Source organism: Cryptomeria japonica, chromosome 10 (genome assembly GCF_030272615.1).
Source record: "Cryptomeria japonica chromosome 10, Sugi_1.0, whole genome shotgun sequence".
In the NCBI taxonomy this organism is placed as follows: Eukaryota; Viridiplantae; Streptophyta; class Pinopsida; order Cupressales; family Cupressaceae; genus Cryptomeria; species Cryptomeria japonica.
In genome coordinates this window covers 21,581,885-21,602,857 of record NC_081414.1, presented here as the reverse complement: position 1 = coordinate 21,602,857, position 20,973 = coordinate 21,581,885, and the positions used below count along the sequence as shown (strand labels likewise).

The 20,973-nt window shown below is 34.2% G+C and overlaps 1 protein-coding gene across 1 annotated transcript; it reads right to left on the bottom strand.

Moving 5' to 3' along the window:
• Positions 1–3,867: 3,867 nt before the first annotated feature.
• Positions 3,868–8,897, bottom strand: LOC131076704 (NAC domain-containing protein JA2L-like). Its single transcript, XM_058014007.2, has 4 exons — positions 8,464–8,897; positions 7,728–8,005; positions 5,584–5,796; positions 3,868–4,677 (listed from the first exon to the last, which is right to left on the bottom strand). The coding sequence occupies exons 1-4, from the start codon at positions 8,744–8,746 to the stop codon at positions 4,246–4,248; spliced, it is 1,206 nt and encodes a 401-aa protein (XP_057869990.1). The 5' UTR covers positions 8,747–8,897; the 3' UTR covers positions 3,868–4,245.
• Positions 8,898–20,973: the final 12,076 nt, after the last annotated feature.

Below are 20,973 nucleotides of genomic sequence, written 5' to 3'. Positions count from 1 at the left end.
TTGCAATAAATTTTTAATGTTACAAAAAAATAATAATTCGCCATCAATTTTTTACTATTTTTTATATCATCAACAAATTATTAATTAATTAGATTGAAGTAAATGATTTTTAGATGATTTTTTATTACAAAAATTACATCTAAACTTTAATAAAGATAAAAGAAATTAATATTAAAAAGTTGCTTTCTAATAACACAACTAAAAATATTGCTGGGAAGGAGAATTGGAATAAGCGGAAACACAAAGTGCATCAATTACTGTTGCCCAAACTTTGCAATGGTAAATCCCCAGCAATAATAACATGGCTCTCATAGTTATTGCACATAATTATATATTGGCTAGAAGATTATTTTACCAATAATAAGTTATTGCACATCAATTCAAAACAGTGTCAAGAAAAGTTCTATCAATAAGTTGCAGTGGTGTTTGTAGGGAGACATTTACAAATTTACAAATTTACAAATTTACAAATTTTGTTTTGGTTATGGTTGTGGTGTTTGTAGGGAGACATTTACAAATTTATATCTATTTTCACTATTTAATGGTTTATGGGTTTGTAATGGTAATTTAATTTTATTTCATATTTTTGTATTTATAATAGCCTATTATATTGATTTATTCTAATATGGATTTTATTTGATTCAGTGTTATTTGCAAAAAAATGATTATCAATGATGTTCCCTTTCTCCATGAATTGTCTAGGATCTTCCCGTCAGATAATATGTAACATTGAATGACTAAATATTTTCTTTACAAATGCTTATTTAATTTAATTATTATCTGAGCATGAATTAAAATTTATATCTGCACGGAAGCTGAATGACATGGAAACAAACAAACAATGTCTGGAGTGTGTGATGTGACGTCTCTAATTTATGTCCGGAGGGACTAACTAGTTTTGAATTTCCTGCAAAACCTATTGGGCCACGCTTGGAGGAAATCAATGTGTTCATGCAAGGAGCACCTTTTTTCTATTATGAGAATGATGCTTTTGAACCGAAGGATATTTGGAAGTCAATATCCAAAAAATTGTATAGTGTGGAACCAGAGTTGACAAACTCGAAGTAATTTTCAGCTTTCAGAAGACCATAAATATAGCCATACTGCTATCAAATTGTAACCCTAATGCAAGCCTGGCAGCTAAAAAGTTTAGTTTGAAATTAAAAATGAAAAAACCTTAAATCGGCTTTGGAAGGAGTTGTTACAAACAAACTGCTGCACCTTATGTGCAACCCTCCTCTGGATGTGTGAACTCCTCACCTTTACGAGAATATAGATGAATCTCAATTTCCCAGACATTCATTTGGTCAAAGCTTTAAATTATTATTATTCATCCCCAGAAAAGCAGATCATTTCCCTCCAAAAGTCGATCCTTTTTAGTATTAATTGCACAGCTTAAAACTCACGATCCCCAAGGTTTCGAGCCAAATTCGAACACACAACAGAACAATTATACAGGTGGCAGAATCGAATTCAACGGCACGGGAATCACAGAACAGTGTTTGCACATTTATTTTAATTGCAGAAGCTCTTTTTCTACAATTTGCTTGCAAATGACTCTTCAGCTTGTATGTTCTACTTTTGTACAGATATAAATTTTAATTGACGCTCAGATAATAATTAAATAAAATAAGCATTTGTAAAGAGAATATTTAGTCATTCAATGTTACATATTATTTGACGGAAAGATCCTAAACAATTCTTGGAGAAAAGAAACATCATTGATAATCATTTTTTGCAAATAACACTGAATCAAATAAATAATAAATGTTTTATGCAATTTTTAAAAGTAGAACACGTTCAGTGCTTTCATGCACTGACGACAAAGTCATTTGACCCACATCATCTCTCACCATCGGAATTCCGATGACAACTAATGAAACATCTACAAAGGATGTTGTATATCCGATGTCACTTCCATGTTGGACAATCGTCGAGGAGCAAACATAGCATCCCTCGGTAATCCACCGAGATTTGTGGCCAGGGGAGCAAATATAGCCTCTGTCGGAGGAGTTCATAACATTGTCGGACGACCAATGCAAATGGCATCATCGGGAAGTCTGACGATGAGTTTTCGACGGTAAAGTTGGTCGGAAGTCTGATGTTGTGTCGTCGCAAATCCGACAATTAGCCGTCGGAAATTAGGCCCAAATGTACTAGTGAATGTCATCATTTCTTGAGAGAAGGCAGTCACAAAGAATGGACTAGAAGAATTTTTAAATTTCCTATTTTATTAGGAAGATTCCATATTTATTTGATAATAAGATTTGTGGGACATTTTTTTCCAAATAGCGATAGGATTCTAGGCAAGTGGAGTGTAAGCATAAAGATGGAGACTCTGATCTACCTAACAACTTCCAAATGATAAATGCCTTTTTTTACATGAAATTGTGGAGAAGAGCTTGAGATCCATCATGAGATATAACCACTTGATTATCTTGCATGTGGTTATGTCTATTCTGGGTGATGAAATCATGAATACATGCCATAAATATTGTGTCAATACTAATATCTCCTCTATGTTCTTGGCTATTGTGCTAGATTGTGGGCTATCTAAGGAAAAGGCAAAGTTGTTATATGAAAAGGTTTTCAAAAAGGAAGTTTTGGGAGGTATAGATGACATGCTCATGAACTTGGAGAATGTTCAGATACCTCTTCCCAAGGATTACTATAGCATAGTGATAGAGGTGCCAAAGCTTCCCATCCCATTATTCTGATGGATGATGAAGACGAGTATCAAGACAACAAGCCTTTAGCAACCACAGGGCTAGAATTCTTGCAAAGTTGGATGAAAATAGAGGAAAATGAGGATCTAGACTAGATCAAAACCTACATTCATCTTGAAGGGATTGAAGAGAAAATGAAAGTGGATGCCCCACACTCAATGGAGGACTTAGAAAGTGAAGACATGCGTGAGGCTGTTGGAGGTCAAGAAGTTTGATGTATTGTTAGTAATTCTGTTATGTTTAGTCTTTGCTCATGCTTTGTAGTTGGTTTAAGGATCTTTTGTATTCGGCCATATGATAGTAGACAAATAGCTGGGAGACATGTGGAATTTTATTTTTTGGGAGACATTCTCTATAATTTCATTTGGCTTGCCTTCCAATAATTTAATGATAAAAATATAATAATATTGTAATATTATATAATATAATACTAATTAATATATAATATAAAATTATATTATAACATAATAATTATGGAATTCTTTAGTTGTACTAAACTTATATTACATTTTCCTCAATATCAAAAGTTACAATAAGTTTTTAATGTTACAAAACAAATATAATCTAAAATCAATTTTTTATTATTTTTTATATCATTAACAAATTATTAATTATTTAGATTGAAGTAAACATTTTTTAGATAATTTTTAATTTTAAAAATTACATCTAAAATTTAATAAAGATAAAAGAAATTAATATTGAAAAGTTGCTTTCTAATAACACCACTAAACATACTTTGTAAAGGGTTTAGGGGCCCCTTCAAAACCTGTTTTTGCCTTAATCCAAAACACCACTAAATATACTGCTGGGAAGGAGAATTGCGCTGTCCTTGAATTGAATAATCCAATCATATCAGAAATAATAACATGGCTCTGATAGGTACTGCACATAATTATATATTAGCTAGATGATTAGTAAACTCTTTCTATAATAAGGATTCATAAACTTTGGGCTAATATTGTTTAAACATCCATTAAAAAATATGCACATTGTCATCACAACGATTTCACAACAGTTTTTGAATTTCTGAATCATACATGGAACCAATCTGATTTTCACCCAAACAACCAAAGAATTTAAAAAAATAGAAAACTGCTATACTCTATTATAGAAAACAGAGAAATTGCAACAACAAACGTAATTTAACTTCACATATAAATTAACAATCTTTTATTAATTCAAATCAACAGTTACATCATGTCTTTATATAAAATCTTCTGCTTTCATTACAACTTTCAGACTTGATAACAAGTAAAACTCTTTATAGAGATCATAGCCCATACAATAGACATAATAATAAACTTGCATTTTTATGCATTTTAAAGCGATTAAAACTCTTCAAAACAGAGAAATTACTACCTATGAAAATTACCCCAAAAAACACTAAAAACTAATTCAGAATCACTCTCTAAAAATTTCAACTGCATTTGACATTACTAATTTTATTTCTAGTTGCACACATAGCATCATTATTTAACAACTTGATGCATAATGGATGTTTGTGGTGGTTACATATTTTTCATTTGTCCTGCTGAAGCTTCAATGTTATGCACAGCTTAGTGCAAACACTTCTTTTAGATGTACCTTCAGATGACACATCTTGGTGATAACTATGCAATGCTGGACTGCGAGGTCGTAATTGGATTCCAGGACCACCATTGTTAAATATACTATCAAACGAAGGAGAAGAATCACAACTCTCCAAGTCTTTAAGTTCTATATAATCACCATTCGAGATGTCAGCAAAGCTATCCTGACAGAAAGAATGATCCACACTAGAATTCTGGGAATCCTGACATGCACGCAGAAATTCTTCACCAGTCAAATGTCCATCAGTAGCTTCAGGCCTCGTAAAGCTTATATCAGCTGGAACTTGAGGAAAATCATTGATGTTTGATGGAAGCCATCCACATTCACAATTTGATCCTAAACCATTTGGCATCGAATCAACCTGAAAATGTCATTAAAGACAATATCTCAAGTTTTAACATCTCAGAATTTATAGACAAGATGATATATCAGAAACAGGAAACTAGAGGTAAGAAATGTGCATGTTCAATAATTGCTTGAAAAGAAAACACAATGAAACTTACATTAGTTGTTAATTGAATGGTGTTTCAAAGGTAGAACAAAAGAAGGATGAAGAGAGTATTAAAACAGGGAAGACACAGTACTCTATGGCACACCATAGACAAATCAGAATTGATAAAATCAGGGAATCAGTAATATATCGAATTAAACAACATATTGATATAATATGGACATCATTATTTGAAAGGAAGAAATCTTACTACTCTTGAAGGAGGGCAATAAAACCACAGCTTCTGCTTCTCAAACTCTAATGTATGGACTGTGCCTTCTACATAAAACATTGTGGCCCCTTCACTTCAAAGGACTCTACCGTGTCATTTATACAAAATTATAAATGATATTCCTCATAACCCATTTTGGCTCATGACACTTAATACAAACAATAATAACACTTACAACTTTAGAGCATTCAATACATCCACAAAAGATGTGACTATGCAACACAACTTATTCATGACATCATAAGAAAATATGCATGACCAAACACCAAAAGGGTATCATATACAAGCAGAAAGTTTGATATTGTAAGTTTGATAAAGCTCCTCAAAACCCAATTCATTTGATGAATTGAGTCTGATGCATATGTGAAGTAGAACATTCTTTGGGCACTTGAGCTCAACAATGTAAGTATTGCAAAATGTTAATGATGGATTTTAATTTATCAGAACTTTGAACGAAGTTGGTAAGTTACTAGAAATTACTGAAAATAAAACTGAAGAATCAAATTTCAAACAGGTAATTTAGAAGCTTTGAACCAACTACAAACCTGTTGATTAATTTTGTCCTTGCCAGATCCTAACCACATATTATGTTCAGCAGGATCTTCTGTCATATGTGGTAAACTTGACCTGTCTTCATTGCAGGAAGGATTTTTATTTTTAGGAGATGAATCACACTTCTCAATTTCTGCACTTTGCAAGCCACCACATTTTTCTGGAAGTTCATTCTTTTTGAGAACATGGCATAATACAAAAGCATTCTGCAGAACAGACGTAAATCGTAAATCAGGACTAACAGTTGCTTTACAAATTGCTGATAATAATGATAATAAATATTAAGAATATTAATTAACATGTCAAAGTAATTAAAAAATATTAAGATTCTCAATATAAAAAAAGAAATCATAGATCTTAACTCAGTTAGAGGGAAATGGTATCAAACACTGAAATCATCTCAGAAATTCAAGGTTGGTTTGGCTTTTGTGAAAATAAACAACATAGCCTTTTCGTAGAAGTGATTTTTTTTTTAATTTTCTTATTCATTCATCCTATTAAAGACCAAAATTCCACTCTTGATTATTCAAGCAAGAGAAATGGCATTGTACAATTAATTGGTGTTTGTCATTAGTCAACTCAGAAACTTATGTTGCCTTCACTAATGTGAGAGATTGACAAAAACAACCTTTTATTGTAAGTGATTCATTTGACAATAGAACCTTTATCAGAGGACTAAGCAAACCGTCGTTATTTTCTCCTTATCATCTGTAAAAGAATGTAAGAATTGCAACATTTAAAGTACATCACAGAGAAATTCAGAAATTCAATGAAACTTAAGCTTGTTGGGGAATAAAAACAAAACAACCTTCGTGGAAATATGTTATTGAGACTGGCGATTGATTTTCTGGTTAAAGAGAATTTCACATGCCATTATTCCCTTTATTTTTGCCAGAGGAGAAGTGAGTCATAATTCCCTTTATTTTTGCTTCATAATTCCCTTTATTTTTGCCAGAGGAGAAGTGAGTCATACGAGGTCACTAATAATATAACAAGTTCATGTTGCTTTGGCATGAGAAAGATTAAAGATAATGAGATTCATTTCCTCTTCGTTAAAAGAACTAAATAATCCCACCGCATATAAGACTGTACAAGCAAAATACTTGGGCTATGATTCACAATGAAAATAAATGTGAAAAACAGCCAAGTTTAAGGGTACAAGACTGGCCAACTATGTAAGAAGTAACAGCCAATGCAAGTTTAAATCATATTAAGTAGCTACATTTTTAGGTGCAAAATGCATTCATACTATATCCTTGTGTATGCAGTTTTGAAATTCATTTAACCTCACACTGGCACTTTATTACTGTAAATGGTTATTACTGAAAATGGCTACTTGGAACCTCTATATGCATATTTTTAATGCTTAAAGACATATATGATTAATATTAGCATCCTTAGAAAGGATACAGTTTAACCTATAGCAAAACACTGATATTTACCTACTTACATCACCAACATCATCAACTCAACATGCATACCTATCAAGATTTTCCAAAAATGGATGCAAACAAATGAGAGTTAAAAAGAAAGCTGCTCGTGAATCACTTTGCTACTGAATATTTTTAATGCTTAAAGACATATATGATTAATATTAGCATCCTTAGAAAGGATACAGTTTAACCTATAGCAAAACACTGATATTTACCTACTTACATCACCAACATCATCAACTCAACATGCATACCTATCAAGATTTTCCAAAAATGGATGCAAACAAATGAGAGTTAAAAAGAAAGCTGCTCGTGAATCACTTTGCTACTGATCATGAGCAAAGAACACTATGAATGCCCTTACCATTGACTGACAAAAGGAACTGTTTAGATCATATCTTTGTAAACATTTTTTTCAATGATGGGAAAATCCATTACAATAACATTCAATTCAGCCCTATTAATAAAAATGGATACCTGAACACATGGTCCTGCCTTGCTCTCATTTTCTCCAACATGGTATTTATGCCTCAACAATTCATTTGTTTGTTTTTTAAATAATGCATTTCTATGTAAGCAAGACAGTGTTTGACACAACATAGAGAGGTATGTGAGCATGCACATCTAGGTATCTAATTATTAAATCAATGTTTATATATGCAGGTATAGAAAATGTTAATCAAAATAATTAATCAAAATAATACCTGCAAACCAGCTCCTGTCTTGAATTCCTTTTCATCCAGACTGTATTCGTGCATCATCCATTCAGTTTTTTCTCCACATGGAGGTCTACCCTTATAGAAGCTTAGAGTCTTCCTTACTCCTGTTGACGTTGAGCGAGAGTGAACTGTCCGGTACCTTCTTGTTGTTCTCCAATACCCAGCTTCAGTAGCCCTATTAGAAAGTGAACCACTAGGATACTTCCGATTCCAAGGACTAAAAAAATACCACTGTTTGTTGCACTTTGGCAGAAAAGATCTCTCTGCAAAATTGAATAATATTCGATTTAACAATGACTAATTGAACACAAGTTTCCAACTTTTACATGGACAAACATCGTGGGAATTTATGTAATGTTAAAACATAAATTAAAATTTTCAGAAAATTTGACATTAGATGAACAGTTTATTTGCAAAATTGCATGAGACATTTCAAGCACACGACATTGTGTACTACTTCATGAAAATTCATTCGCCACTCTAAACTAGTGAATCATCACTATTTATGCCAAAGATTTATTCCTCTTTTCGATATATAATTCAAGAAAAGCATGATTATCATATGCTTACTGGAAATCTAAGCTTGTTTTTCTCTGAGAATAAAAAAAAAAATGAGCCCATGGGACTCAAAAATACACACAACAAAAGCATGAGGGAATGAACAAGCTAAAAGCGAGAAACAACATAAACCCTAAACCCTAAATGTACAACAAAGTGGAACCTGGCAAATCCCAAGGCTCCCATTTGTAAGTAGAAACCTCTGGAATTAAATCCAGTTTTTCCTCGACGCCACTGTTTTTCCTCTTCAAGTAATAGAACATGAGATCTTCTTCAGTGGGATTGAATGTAAAGCCCGGTAGCAGAGCTGAATCCATTTGCTCAGAATCAAAAGAACAAAATTTAGGGCAACCTAAGCTCAACCGTAAGAATAATGGAAAAGGCCACGAATCTCCCCCTCTATATATACTTCTGGCGTGCCGCTTTTCATGTAAGGGTATGTCCATTTATTTAGATTTCCAATAAATCCCCCATTGAAAATTTAGCTTGGTGCATACGCCAACTCTACTCTGGTGTAAACGAGAGAATGGCATTACAGTAAATTGACCCAAGATTTTCCTGCAATTTCGTTTGATACGACGATTTGACGTGACGAACAGAAGCTATTTTCCAATCATCAGTCGTCATGTAAGTAAATAAAACTATAAAAATAGGGTAATTCTTCATCATACACGTGAGACTGGGTTAAGTATTTGTTTAGGTGTTTTCTAATTGCCTTCTAACATTATCTTGGGAAGGATGTGGACTCTTTTTATTTTAGTAAAACGAGGTGGTTTTTAGTTCAATAGAGTTATTTTTTATTATATAGTGTTTAAGAGTAAGTACCTAGCTTATGATATTAAAGAGTATTAATTTTTTTTTTTTAATGGTTGATTATTAGTTTTGATTAAAATATTTTTTAATTAATTTTTAAAAAGTAGTTAAGAAGATAAATTTTAAGATATAAGTATTTTTTAATTTAAATATTTATGTAATCTAAATATTTTAGTATGTAGTATAGTTTTGTATTCATTAATTTTTAATTACAAAAACAACATATTTTATATGTTCAATCTTTTTTATATATGATCCAAGGTTCAATTTGGGACATAAGATGATGTCAATCTTTTTGTAAAGATGAGATGTTTAATGTGTTAAATGTAATGCTCGACATAATAAAACATTGGTATAGTTTAATTGTTTTCTATATGATGTCAGAATATATAAGGCATGTGAAATCACATCTTATTGTGTGTTAGATGTAATGGCGGACATAATAAAAGATTGATATAGCTTAACTGTTTTCTATATGATCTTAGAATAGATAAGACACTGGAAATGACATCTTATTGTGTGCTAAATGTAATGCCTGACATAATAAAAGACCAAGATAGTTTAACTGTTTTTTATATGATGTCAGAAGAGATAAAGGCACTTGATATGACATTTTATTGTGCTAAATGTAATGCCCGACATAATAAAAGACCAAGATAGTTTAACTGTTTTTTATATGATGTCAGAAGAGATAAAGGCACTCGAGATGACATCTTATTGTGCTAAATGTAATGCCCGACAAGAGATAAAGGCACTTGCGATGACATCTTATTGTGCTAAATATAATGCCCCACAACATAAATGATGAGACGCTTTAAATGTTTGTGTTACATTGTGTCAAATAAGGCTTAGATTGTTAAATTTTAACTGTTGCATTTGATAACGACAAAAAGGTTTAGGTGTCACACTAAGGTTAAGATGTCCAATAGTTAATTTCAAGCTTTTTACAACAAGAGAAAATGTTTTTTTGAATCTTTCAGTTCTAAAATAACTACCCCATTATTTATATGTTTTAGTATGTTTTCACAAAGATATTTTTCAATGTCTTTTTAATGACTTCCTCCCACTTAAACATTCATTTTATAAGACAAAAAATTAAACAATTTATTTTGTTTAAATTTAATATAATTTTAATTTTTTATACAAATATTTGAATCTTTAATTTGAACTATTATTTTCTAAAATCATCTTAATAATTAAAATCGAAATTACACCATTAAACTTTCATATTCATATAAATTCTAGATTAGAAATAAGTTCTCCTATTATAACATTATGTAAAATTCCATAAACAAATTTTGTAAATCAATAACATTCTTAAATATTTTTGAAGGAAAATGAATCATTCAAATTTCTTCTTCAAATAATAATACATTTATTATAAATAAATTTATATATAAATTAAATATATCAAAATAATTTATTAATTTTCCGTAAATTTCTACCATACCCAATGCAAACCTGGCCTGACAGAGCTAAAACGTCCAGTTTGAAATTAAAAACGAAAAAACCCTAAATCGGCTGTGGAAGGAGTCGTTACAAACAAACTGCTGCACCTTATGTGCAACCCTCCTCTGGATGTGTGAACTACTCGCCTTTACGAGAATATAGATGAATCTCAATTTCCCAGACATTCATTTGGTCAAAGCTTTAAATTATTATTATTCATCCCCAGAAAAGCAGATCATTTCCCTCCAAAACTCGATCCTTTTTAGTATTAATTGCACAACTTAAAACTCACGATCCCCAGGGTTTCGAGCCAAATTCGGACACACAACGGAACAATTGTACAGGTGGCAGAATCGAATTCAACGGCACGGGAATCACAGAACGGTGTTTGCGCATTTATTTTAATTGCAGAAGCTCTTTTTCTACAACTGATCTTGCAAGATCTTGACTGCACGTAAAACTCACGATGGTTTCAAACCAAGTTCCAAAACAAAACGGAACATCTGCAGGTGGCAGAACGGAATGCAAGGGCACAGGATCCAGAGAACGGTGTTGGAGTAGTTTGAAAAAGAAAAGGGCACAAGTGCGGTGATTTGCAGGTGGCAGAAGAGAATTAAACGGCAGAGAAAAGAAGAGATTGAGGGAAGGATGTACGCGTGATAAGGAGGGCATAGGAATTGCAGAAAGGATTGGGTGGTGATTTGCAGGTGGCAGAAAAGAATTAAACGGCAGAGAAAAGAAGAGATTGAGAGAAGGATGTACGCGTGATAAGGAGGGCATAGGAATTGCAGAAAGGATTGGGTGGTATCGTAAATGAAAACTAACAGCCTGGACTGGCCGGCCAAGACAGAAGATCGTTCATTTCGGAAGCTATAATGATTAAATTTGTTTGCTTTATAGACTGGTTCACGCTTCGAATTTTGACGATCATCCCTATATAATTCTCTGACGTTTGGTCATTTGCATGCCTTTTATCTGGCGTTTTAAGAAATATATAAATGGTTAAAAAAATTAAATAATTGAGAATTTTATATTAAAAAAATTATATTTAAATTTATTTATTGCTTCTATCAATCATATTTATCAAATATGAAAAATATTTAATGTGACGTGCTATTAAAAAATATTTAAGAAATATTTAAGATAACCTTATTTAACTAGCAATTGCACTAAGTTCAATTAGGAAAAATTTTGGTGTAGTTTTCATATACTTGTTCAATGCCTAAGTTCAATTGCCAACCATTTAAAACACTGATATTATTTGTCTAACCAAGAAGATGAACTAGATTTCATTACCAATAGGGATAGAAAGAGGGAGTGATAAAGATAGGCTTAGTGAGAGAGAGGGGTGGGAAGATAGAGAGATAGAGAGTGATTGAAAGATAAATTAAATGTATTATATAAATTGAAATAAAAATTCAAAATATATCTATTCTTAAATAAATTTAAATTTTAATATGATAAATAATTATAAGTTAAATTAATTCTAATAACTTTTAATTAATAATTGTATTTTTGTAAAAAAACATACATAATTAAAAATAAATCTCAAACTTAAATTTAAAATAAAAATAAAAATAGAATAAACTAAATGCAAAATCAAAATATGTGAAAATATAAATATTAATAATAATAATAAATGGACTATGAAATTAAGATATATAGAGATTCTGCTGTGAAAGAAGACGAGAGGAGAGAGGAGAGAATGCCTCAGAAATTGGCTACGTGACAATGGAGGTCTTGCAGACTATGAGGGGAGGAAGGAGGCTCTGGATTTCTTGACACAACAAGCGGAGACCGAGGATGACCTAGTCGAGATTGACCTTTCCAATGAAATCGAAGAAGACATCGACCTATGGGATAGTTTGGCGGTGACTTGTTGTTTTGTCAAGACAAAAATGGAGAGGAGTCGCATTAAAACTTGGATTGATAACCAATGGAAATCCAAAGTGGTGGTGAAATTCATCCCAAAAGGTTTTTTTATTGTTATTTTTGCAGAGGAATATGAGAAGGAGAGGATTCTACATCATAAGAATTGGTTTTTAGATGGTCACCCCTTATAACTTCAACCGTGGTTTCACAATTTTGACCCGGTCCCATTGGGTGTTTATGACAGACCCATTTAGATTCGTCTATATAATCATCCGGTCGAGTATTGAGGTGAGAGCAACTTGGAGAAGATAGGTAGAACTTTGGGGACCCTTTTAGAAATTGATGAAAATATAGTTGATTCAGATTTGTATGCTAGGGTGAAAATAGTAGCGGTGAAGGAGATTCCTTCCTATATTTGTTTAAAATCGGCGAATAAGATTTGGTCGCAACAGTTAGAAGTGGAAGAAGTTAGACTTTATTGTGGTCGATGTGGTAGTACAAAACATTTGCAGGTGGATTGTAGAGTGTTTGTCAGGCCTGCTAGGAGATGGATTTCGCGGCCCAACTGACAGACAATGGTTGAAAAATCGGTTTCCCCTCAAACCTGGGTCTTGAATACCCGCACTGGGAAATCGGGTTGTGCTGGTTCTTCGAAAGCTAAGGGACCGAGCAAGATCAAAGCTATCCCCGATCGAGAGAAAATTCTTCTTGAAGATGATCCTATCAAATGTATAGCGTCCCCTAGCAAAGCCTTGGTTGTAAGTAAGGGGTTTTTAGATACCGAGATAGATTATGAATTAGCAATGGAGGAGGATTATGATAAATAGGATGAATTAGATGTTGTTAACCCCAAATGTATTAGCCAATCAACCAAGGTTCTTCTGGGGAGATCCAAGGGCTGTAGAGATAGAAGAAGAAAAAAACAAAAAAGAGAGGATAGAGCGAAGGAGAAGGGCATCATCAATGATCAATTTTATGAAGAGATCTAAGGGAGGTAATTTCTCCCTTGGAGCACCATGAAGATTCTTACTGTGAATGTCAAGGGACTAACGACCCCTGACAAGAGATTCTTGGTTAAACGCACGTTAGATATGACCTCTAATGATGTTATTTTTCTTCAAGCACCCAAGCTAAATTTGGATAAAGCTCTAAGTTTTTTGTACTTTTGTTAAAGATGGAAAAGTTATTTTCAAGAAGCTGAAGGATCAGAAGGTGGCTTGGGGATTCTTTGGAATCCTCAAGTGGTTAGAATTGTTCCCTGAGAGATGTCTGATTACTATGTGGTCTGCAAGGTGGAGTTATTGATGGGTGATTCAGAGTTTCCATTAATCAATGTATATGGCCCACTAAAGATAGAGGAAAAGACAAAGGTTTGGTAAAGATCTTTCATTGTGGATTCTAATTTTGGGGAACGTTAGGGTGGTTATCATGGGAGACTTCAATTCCATATTAGTTTTAGATGAAAAAAATGGAGGCCTAAGGAAATCCAAAATGATTATGGAGGACTTTAAAGATTTTGTGAATTCCAATGAAGTGTCTAATGTGGTGCCGAATAGTGGATTATACACCTGGACTAATAGAAGATTGAACTTCTCTAGAATTTTTGAGAGGCTAGACAGGTTCTTTGTAGGACCTAAATGGATGGAGGGTCAATTTATGCTCTCATCAAGAATTCTACCATATTTAGGCTCTGATCATTTCCCTGTCTAATTGGAAGTGGATGTTGGGAAGCCTAAGCAGTAGGGGAACTCCAATTTTTAGAGTATGTGGTGGAGGGATAGGCATTTTTTGGACCATTTAAAAAGCTAGTGGGAAGAAAGTAATTTTTTTGTTGGTATTCCCAATTTTCATTTTGTGAAGAGACTACATTTTTTGAAAGATAGAATTAAGCAGTGGAATGTGGCATCATTTAAAAACATTTTTGTAGAAAAATTGAGACTAAAGGTTAGCAGCTCTCAACGAGACGGTGATGAATCTAGGGATGTCTAATGAGGAATTTGTGAAAGAAAAAGAGCTAAGAGAGAGTCTGGCACATGTCCTTAAAAGAGAGGAAATCTATTAGAAAAACAAATCTAGGGAGTTGTGGATTACGACAAGGGATTATAACACCAAGTTCTTTCACTCCTCAGTTAAAGAAAAATGCTCTCTTAACATAATAGCGGGAATTAGAGATGATGGAGGCTCTTGGCGCTCATCTATGGAGGACATTGAAAAGGCAGCGCTGCAACACTTCAAAAAGGTGCTTGGCACTAGCAATAGCATCAATGCTGGAAGAAGGGACTTTTTGCCAGATGTGATTAATGAGGAGGTTTCTAGGGAGGACATCGAAGCTCTGATGGTTCCCTTTTCTTTGCAAGAGGTCAAGGAGGCTACCTTCTCCTTGCATCGTAATAAGGTGCTAGGCCTAGATGGATTCACGGCGGAGGTTTTCCAAAAATGTTGAGAGTTCATGGGGGCAGACATATGGAGGGTTGTGGAAGACTTCAAGAGAAAGAGGAGATTTGTGAGAGAGATCAAAAATAACATTATTGTTCTCATTCCCAAAAAGTAGAATTATGAAACTAGGATAGACTATCGTCCTATTTCTCTCTCTAATTCTATCTTGAAAATCATTTTGAAGGATGTGGCTATCAAACTGAAGAAAATTTTGCATAAATAAATTTTGGAGGAGCAACAAAGTTTCACCCCGGGCAAAGAAATATCTAATAGCATTATTTTGGGGAGGTTATAGCAGGAGACTTCAATGCCATATTATATTTAGATGACAAAAATGGAGGCCTAAGGAAATCCAACATGATTATGGAGGACTTTAAAGATTTTTTGAATTCCAATGAAGTGTCTGATATGGTGTTGAATAATGGATTATACTCTTGGACTAATAGAAGATTGAACTTCTTTAGGATTTCTAAGAGGCTAGATAGGTTCTTCGTAGGACCTAAATGGATGGAGGGTCAATTTATGTTGTCATCAAGAATTCTACCATATTCAGGGTCTGATCATTTCCCTGTCTAATTCGAATTGGATGTTGGGAAGCCTAGGAAGCAAGGGAACTTCAAGTTTCATCAGAGTATGTGGTGGAGGGGTAGGCATTTTCTGAACCATTTAAAAAGCTAGTGGGAAGAAAGTGATATTTTTGTTGGTACTCACAGATTTCATTTTGTGAAGAGACTACATTTTTTAAAAGACCAAATTAAGCAGTTAAATGTGACATCATTTAAAAACATTTTTGCAAAAAAATTGAGACTAGAGGGGGAATTAGCAGCTCTCAAAGAGACGGTGATGAATGCAATGGTGTCTAATTAAGAATTTGTGAAAGAAAAAGAGCTTAGAGAGAGTCTAGGAAAGGTCCTTAGAAGAGAGGAGATCTATTAGAAAGACAAATATAGGGAGTTGTGGATTAAGACAGGGGAATCTAACACCAAGTTCTTTCACTCCTCAGTTAAAGAAAAATGCTCTCTAAATAGAATAGCAACAATTAGAGACAATGGAGGCTCTTGGTACTCATGTATGGATGAGATTGAAAAGGCAGTGGTGCAACACTTCAAAAAGGTGCTTGGCACTAGCAATAGCATCAATGCTGGAAGAAGCAACGTTTTGCTAGATGTGATTAACGAGGAGGTTTCTAGGGAGGACATTGAAGCTCTGATGGTGCCCTTCTCTCTGCAAGAGGTGAAGGAGGCTACCTTCTCGTTGCATCATAATAACATGCCAGACCTAGATGGATTCATGGTGGAGGTTTTCCACAAATGTTGAGAGTTCATGGGGGCAGATGTATGGAGGGTTGTGGAAGACTTTAGGAAAAAGAGGAGATTTGTCAAAGAGACCAACAATACCATTATTGTTTTCATTCCCAAAAAGTAGAATTATGAAACTATGATAGACTATCATCCTATTTCTCTCTAGAATTGTATCTATAAAATCATTTTGAAAGCTATGGCTATCAGACTGAATAAATTTTTGCATAAATACATTTCAGAGGAGCAACATGGTTTCACCCTGGGCAAAGGAATATCTTATAGCATTATTTTGGTAGTGGAGACCATCCATTTCATGAACAACGACAAATTCAGAGGTATGGTGGTCAATTAGATGTTAGTAAGGCTTATGACCGTGTGATTTGGAACTTTCAATTGAGTGTTTTAGAAAGATTTGGTTTACATAGGAAATGGTTGGAGTGTGTTAGGCATTGTATTTCATCCACTAACTTCCCAGTGTTAGTAAACGGTGTTGTCTATGGTTTTTTTAATACTACCAACAGATTGAGAAAAGGAGACCCGTTATCCCCATCACTTTTTGTTCTCATGGTGGACGTCTTGGGGAGGAATATTAGGAGGAAATGCAGGTTAGGGCAATGGAACGGCATTCTAGTTCATAGAAATGTTTAGAGAAGCTTCGAAGAAAGAAGAAAAGGAGATTAAAAACACTCTAGAAGGATACGCGGAGGTCTCAAGATAATGTATGAATAATAACAAATCACAAGTGTTTTTCATCAACACCAATAAAATATTGCAAATAAGGATTGTGAAGATTTTGGAATTTCAGATTGAGGTCTTCCCAACAAAGCATCTAGAGGTTCCACTTTTTCTGGGATGTAGTCACAAGCTTACGTGGGAGGACATCATAAAAAAGTGTCAAGCCAAATCCTCACTCTAGAAGACAATATGGCTTTCTCGAGCGAGTAGAATCCAAATGATTAAATCTATTAGCGATTTATATTTATAGAATGTCTTTCTTTCAAATTTTGGTTAGAGCTATAGGAGCTTTGGATGGTTTGCTTATAAATATTATATGGGAAGGAGTGAAGGATGCCAAAAGAATCCCATTAATTAATTGGGACATGACCTTCTTGTTGAAAGATGAAGTTGGAGAAGGCCTTAGCAAAATGGATTTGCAGAATTTGGCCTTGGGTGCCAAATTGGTGTGGAAATTGTACAAATACCCTCACAAACCATGGTACAGAATTATGAGAAGCAAATATTTGGACTCAAAAGAGCCCAAAAGAATCTTCGCCCTTGCTAATTCTGAATCTAGTTCAACATTCTAGAACTTTATTTGGGAGAGTAGAAGGATAATTACGAAGCACTTGACATGGAAAATTGGTGATGGTAGGAAATCTCAGTTGTGGAGAGATTCTTGGAATGGGGAGATAGCTTTAATGGATTGCTTTGAGGATCAAATTCGATACTTTCGGTTGAGGAAAGCATAAGAGAATTATTGGTTGATTATTTTGTGAACCCTGTGCAGAGGACCGAGAGAGTCAAGTGGAAGGTTGTGGGACCATGGAATGAGGAGAATAGAAAATGTCTAGTAGATCTCTTGAGTAATAGAACAGTTATTATTTTAGATGAAGGAGATTCATTGTTGTCGTGTACAACCAAACCTAGGAATTATAAAATAAACTTGGGCTAAGCGATCCAAAGAAGAAGGCTTAAGGATACACATTGGCCTACCCAATTATGCTGGAATAAGAGAATATTATCAAAGGCTAGAGATTTTCTATGGATAACACTTGATGGAAGAATATTGACTGGAAGCATACTAGAAGTGATTGGAGTTGTAGGACCCAATATGTGTATAATGTGCAAGAGGGATGAGGAGATTGCTGACCATCTTCTTTTTTGGTGTCAGGTTATAGTGGACTATTGGGATTGGTTATTAAATATGTTGATTTTGCACATGGTGAGAAAAAAGAGTCTATTGGAGTTCTTGTTGACATGGCCGACATTTGGCAAGCAATTGAAATAGGGGGATCTCTAGGTGGTAGGGCCCTCTATGATTGCATGGCATCTATGGAAAGAGAGGAACATGAGAGTGTTCAAGGAAGAAACTTTGCATATGGAGCTCATCATTGACCAGTTGAAAAAGGCTACGAAGGAAATTATCATTGGAAAGCTCCAAGGCAAGCGTATTTGTGTCTATTTGAATTGGGACAGAGCGATGCAGATTAGATGAAATCTTAAGGAGAATTTCTTGTGCGAAATAATCAATAAGAAAGATGGCAGGCAACATGCTTGATGGAGAATCCCTTCCCTTAGATGGGTTAAAATGAACTTTGATGGGGCCAAAAAAGTTAACCCTAGAAAATTAGGATATTGGGCCATCCTGAGGAATGAGTTAGGAAATGTGATCTGTACAGTATCAAGAGCTATGGTAAATGCTACTAAAAATGAGGCAAAATTATGCACTCTCGAATTGGGGTTGACATTGTATGTGGAGAGGGGCCTCTCCAAAATCATTATTGAGGGAGACTCACAGGTGATTATCAATGGAGTAATGCACTCTAGTTTTGGGAGTTGGAAACTCAAGTCTTGGTTACCAATGATAGAAAGCCTACTAAATAAAATGCCTGAATTTCAATTAACTCATATGTATCAAGAAGGTAACAAAGCTGCAGACTAGTTGGCTAATCATAGGATAAGGATCTATACAGAGATTGTGATAGTTGATGATATGTTGCTCCTTAGTGAATTCATAGATATTCTCGGACAAGACAAGTCAGGACTCATCTGTGAAGATATTAGATAGCAGGCATCACATCTTGAGCTTGGGTGGATAAGGTAGTTATAGTTGGTGGTTTACGTGGAGTCTTCAGCCTCCAGAATAGTATGTTTTGACAATAGTTGCAGGATAAGGGTAGATTTGTAAAAGATTTTACAAATCGAGGAAGGATCTAGGTCAAAGAGAAAGCCAAATTTGACAAAGTGGTTGGTTTTGAGTTGCTAAAGAAAGCTCTAGAATGAAAGACATTATTTAAATTAGGAGGCAACATGCTCAAAATAGTAGATAGTGGTTTAGGATTTTCAACAGAGATGGCTGAAGCTTTTGGAATAAATTGTATGTGTTAGGATAATGAAGAGTTGTAGGAAGATTTGGAGGAGCAAGTGGCTCGGTTATCTGACAAGGCTAATGATAAAGAAAATGAGATAGTGATTCAGGTTTTGGGGACCAAATTTTGGTGCGATGGTCATGTCCATGATGGTGTGGTGATGGAAAATTTGTTTGAACCAATAATGAAGGTGTTGGGTCACATCATCTTTGCAAATGGGATCATTAGAAGGATGGCGAGCGAAGAGATCTCCCAATCAGTGCTGAGTGCGTTGGACACTATTGAGGTTGTTCTTGAATTGAGATGTATGCTGGGGTATTTCTATATGATTGCAGGGGGGAAAAAGAAGAAAATGAAGAAGGCTTGGAGCCTTTTTAAGGTAGTGGTGGTCAAGGAATATAGTATGGACAAATTTGAAGATTTCATGAAAGAGAATGATAGTGTCATGCCTAAGGAGGTAGTCGAGAGGGTGGTATAAATAGGGGAAGGGATTACTTAGCTATATAATTGAGAGTTGAAATCTCTCCTCCATGTAATTTTTTATGGAATTAATATAAAGGGTACCACCCCCTAGGCAGATCTTACCAAAAATAAAAATAAAAAAATAATAATTTAAAAAATTTATATTTCAATATTTTAATTGAAAAATATTAAATAAAAAATAAAACTATTTTTTTAATTTTATTATAACTAAAATATTAATAAAACATGTACCTAAAAAATATAATTAATATATTAATGTAGTTAGTTAGGGTATGTTCTCACATTATGTAGATATATCTTTGGATATTATATTGTGTCTAATAATGTAACTATAGTTGTAGTGTTTTTTCTTTTTCAATTAATCTTGTGTGGACGTTGGGCTAGAATTAAACCATAATTAAGTATTGCCTAGTACCCAGGTTCAATTAGTAGGCTATTTAAAAATTGATGTTTGTTTAACCAAGGTTTCAATCGAGAAGTGATAGCTTAAAATGAACTATGCATCTAGTTATAGGGATCAAAAGATTAAAAAATACTTTGAATGAAGTAGATAACTATATTCCATTACCAATAGGATCATGTTATGTTTGCAATAGAAGGAGAGGGAGATAGATATATGGATAGGTAAAGAGGGAGGAAGATGAAAGGAGAGAAATAAAGATAGATGAGAGAGAGAGAGAGAGAGAGAGAGAGAGAGAGAGAGAGAGAGAGAGAGAGAGAGAGAGAGAGAGAGAGAGAGGTGGGGTGGGGAACGGAGAAATATTAAGATAAATATATCAGAAGTGATATAGAGAGAGATCTAGAAGGATATAGAGGGAGAGAGAAAGTAGGAGAGATGGAGTGAATAAAAGAAAGATAGAGATAATGATATATAGATAGAGAGGGAGGGGAAGAGATGGGAAGATAGAGCTAGAGGGAGCAAGAGAGAGATAAATGAGATAATAGAGAGAAGAAGAGAGAGCTTGGTAGAGATAGAGATAGAGATAGGGAGGGAGAAACAAGGAGTGTGTGTGAAAGTGTGAGAGATATTGAGATAGAGATAGGGAGGAGTAACAAAGGAGTGTTTGAGAAATATTTAGAGAGATAGATAGATAGAGAATAGAGAAATAGAGAGATATAGAAAGCGGGAGTAACACAGAGAGGAGAGAGAGGGAGAGGTATAGGTAGGGAGAGATAGGGATAGAAAGAGAGATTGATAGAGATAGATGGGAGAGAGAGAGAGAGAGAGAG

What these genes read in the sequence shown, in the direction of transcription:
- LOC131076704 (XM_058014007.2), bottom strand. Translation starts at nt 8,746, where the DNA reads ATGGACATACCCTTACATGAAAAGCGGCACGCCAGAAGTATATATAGA. An exon ending in AGACAGGAGCTGGTTTGCAG is followed by an intron (nt 5,797 to 7,727) that starts GTATTATTTTGA and finishes TCTGTTCTGCAG; the next exon opens with AATGCTTTTGTATTATGCCA. An exon ending in AGGACAAAATTAATCAACAG is followed by an intron (nt 4,678 to 5,583) that starts GTTTGTAGTTGG and finishes TGACATTTTCAG; the next exon opens with GTTGATTCGATGCCAAATGG.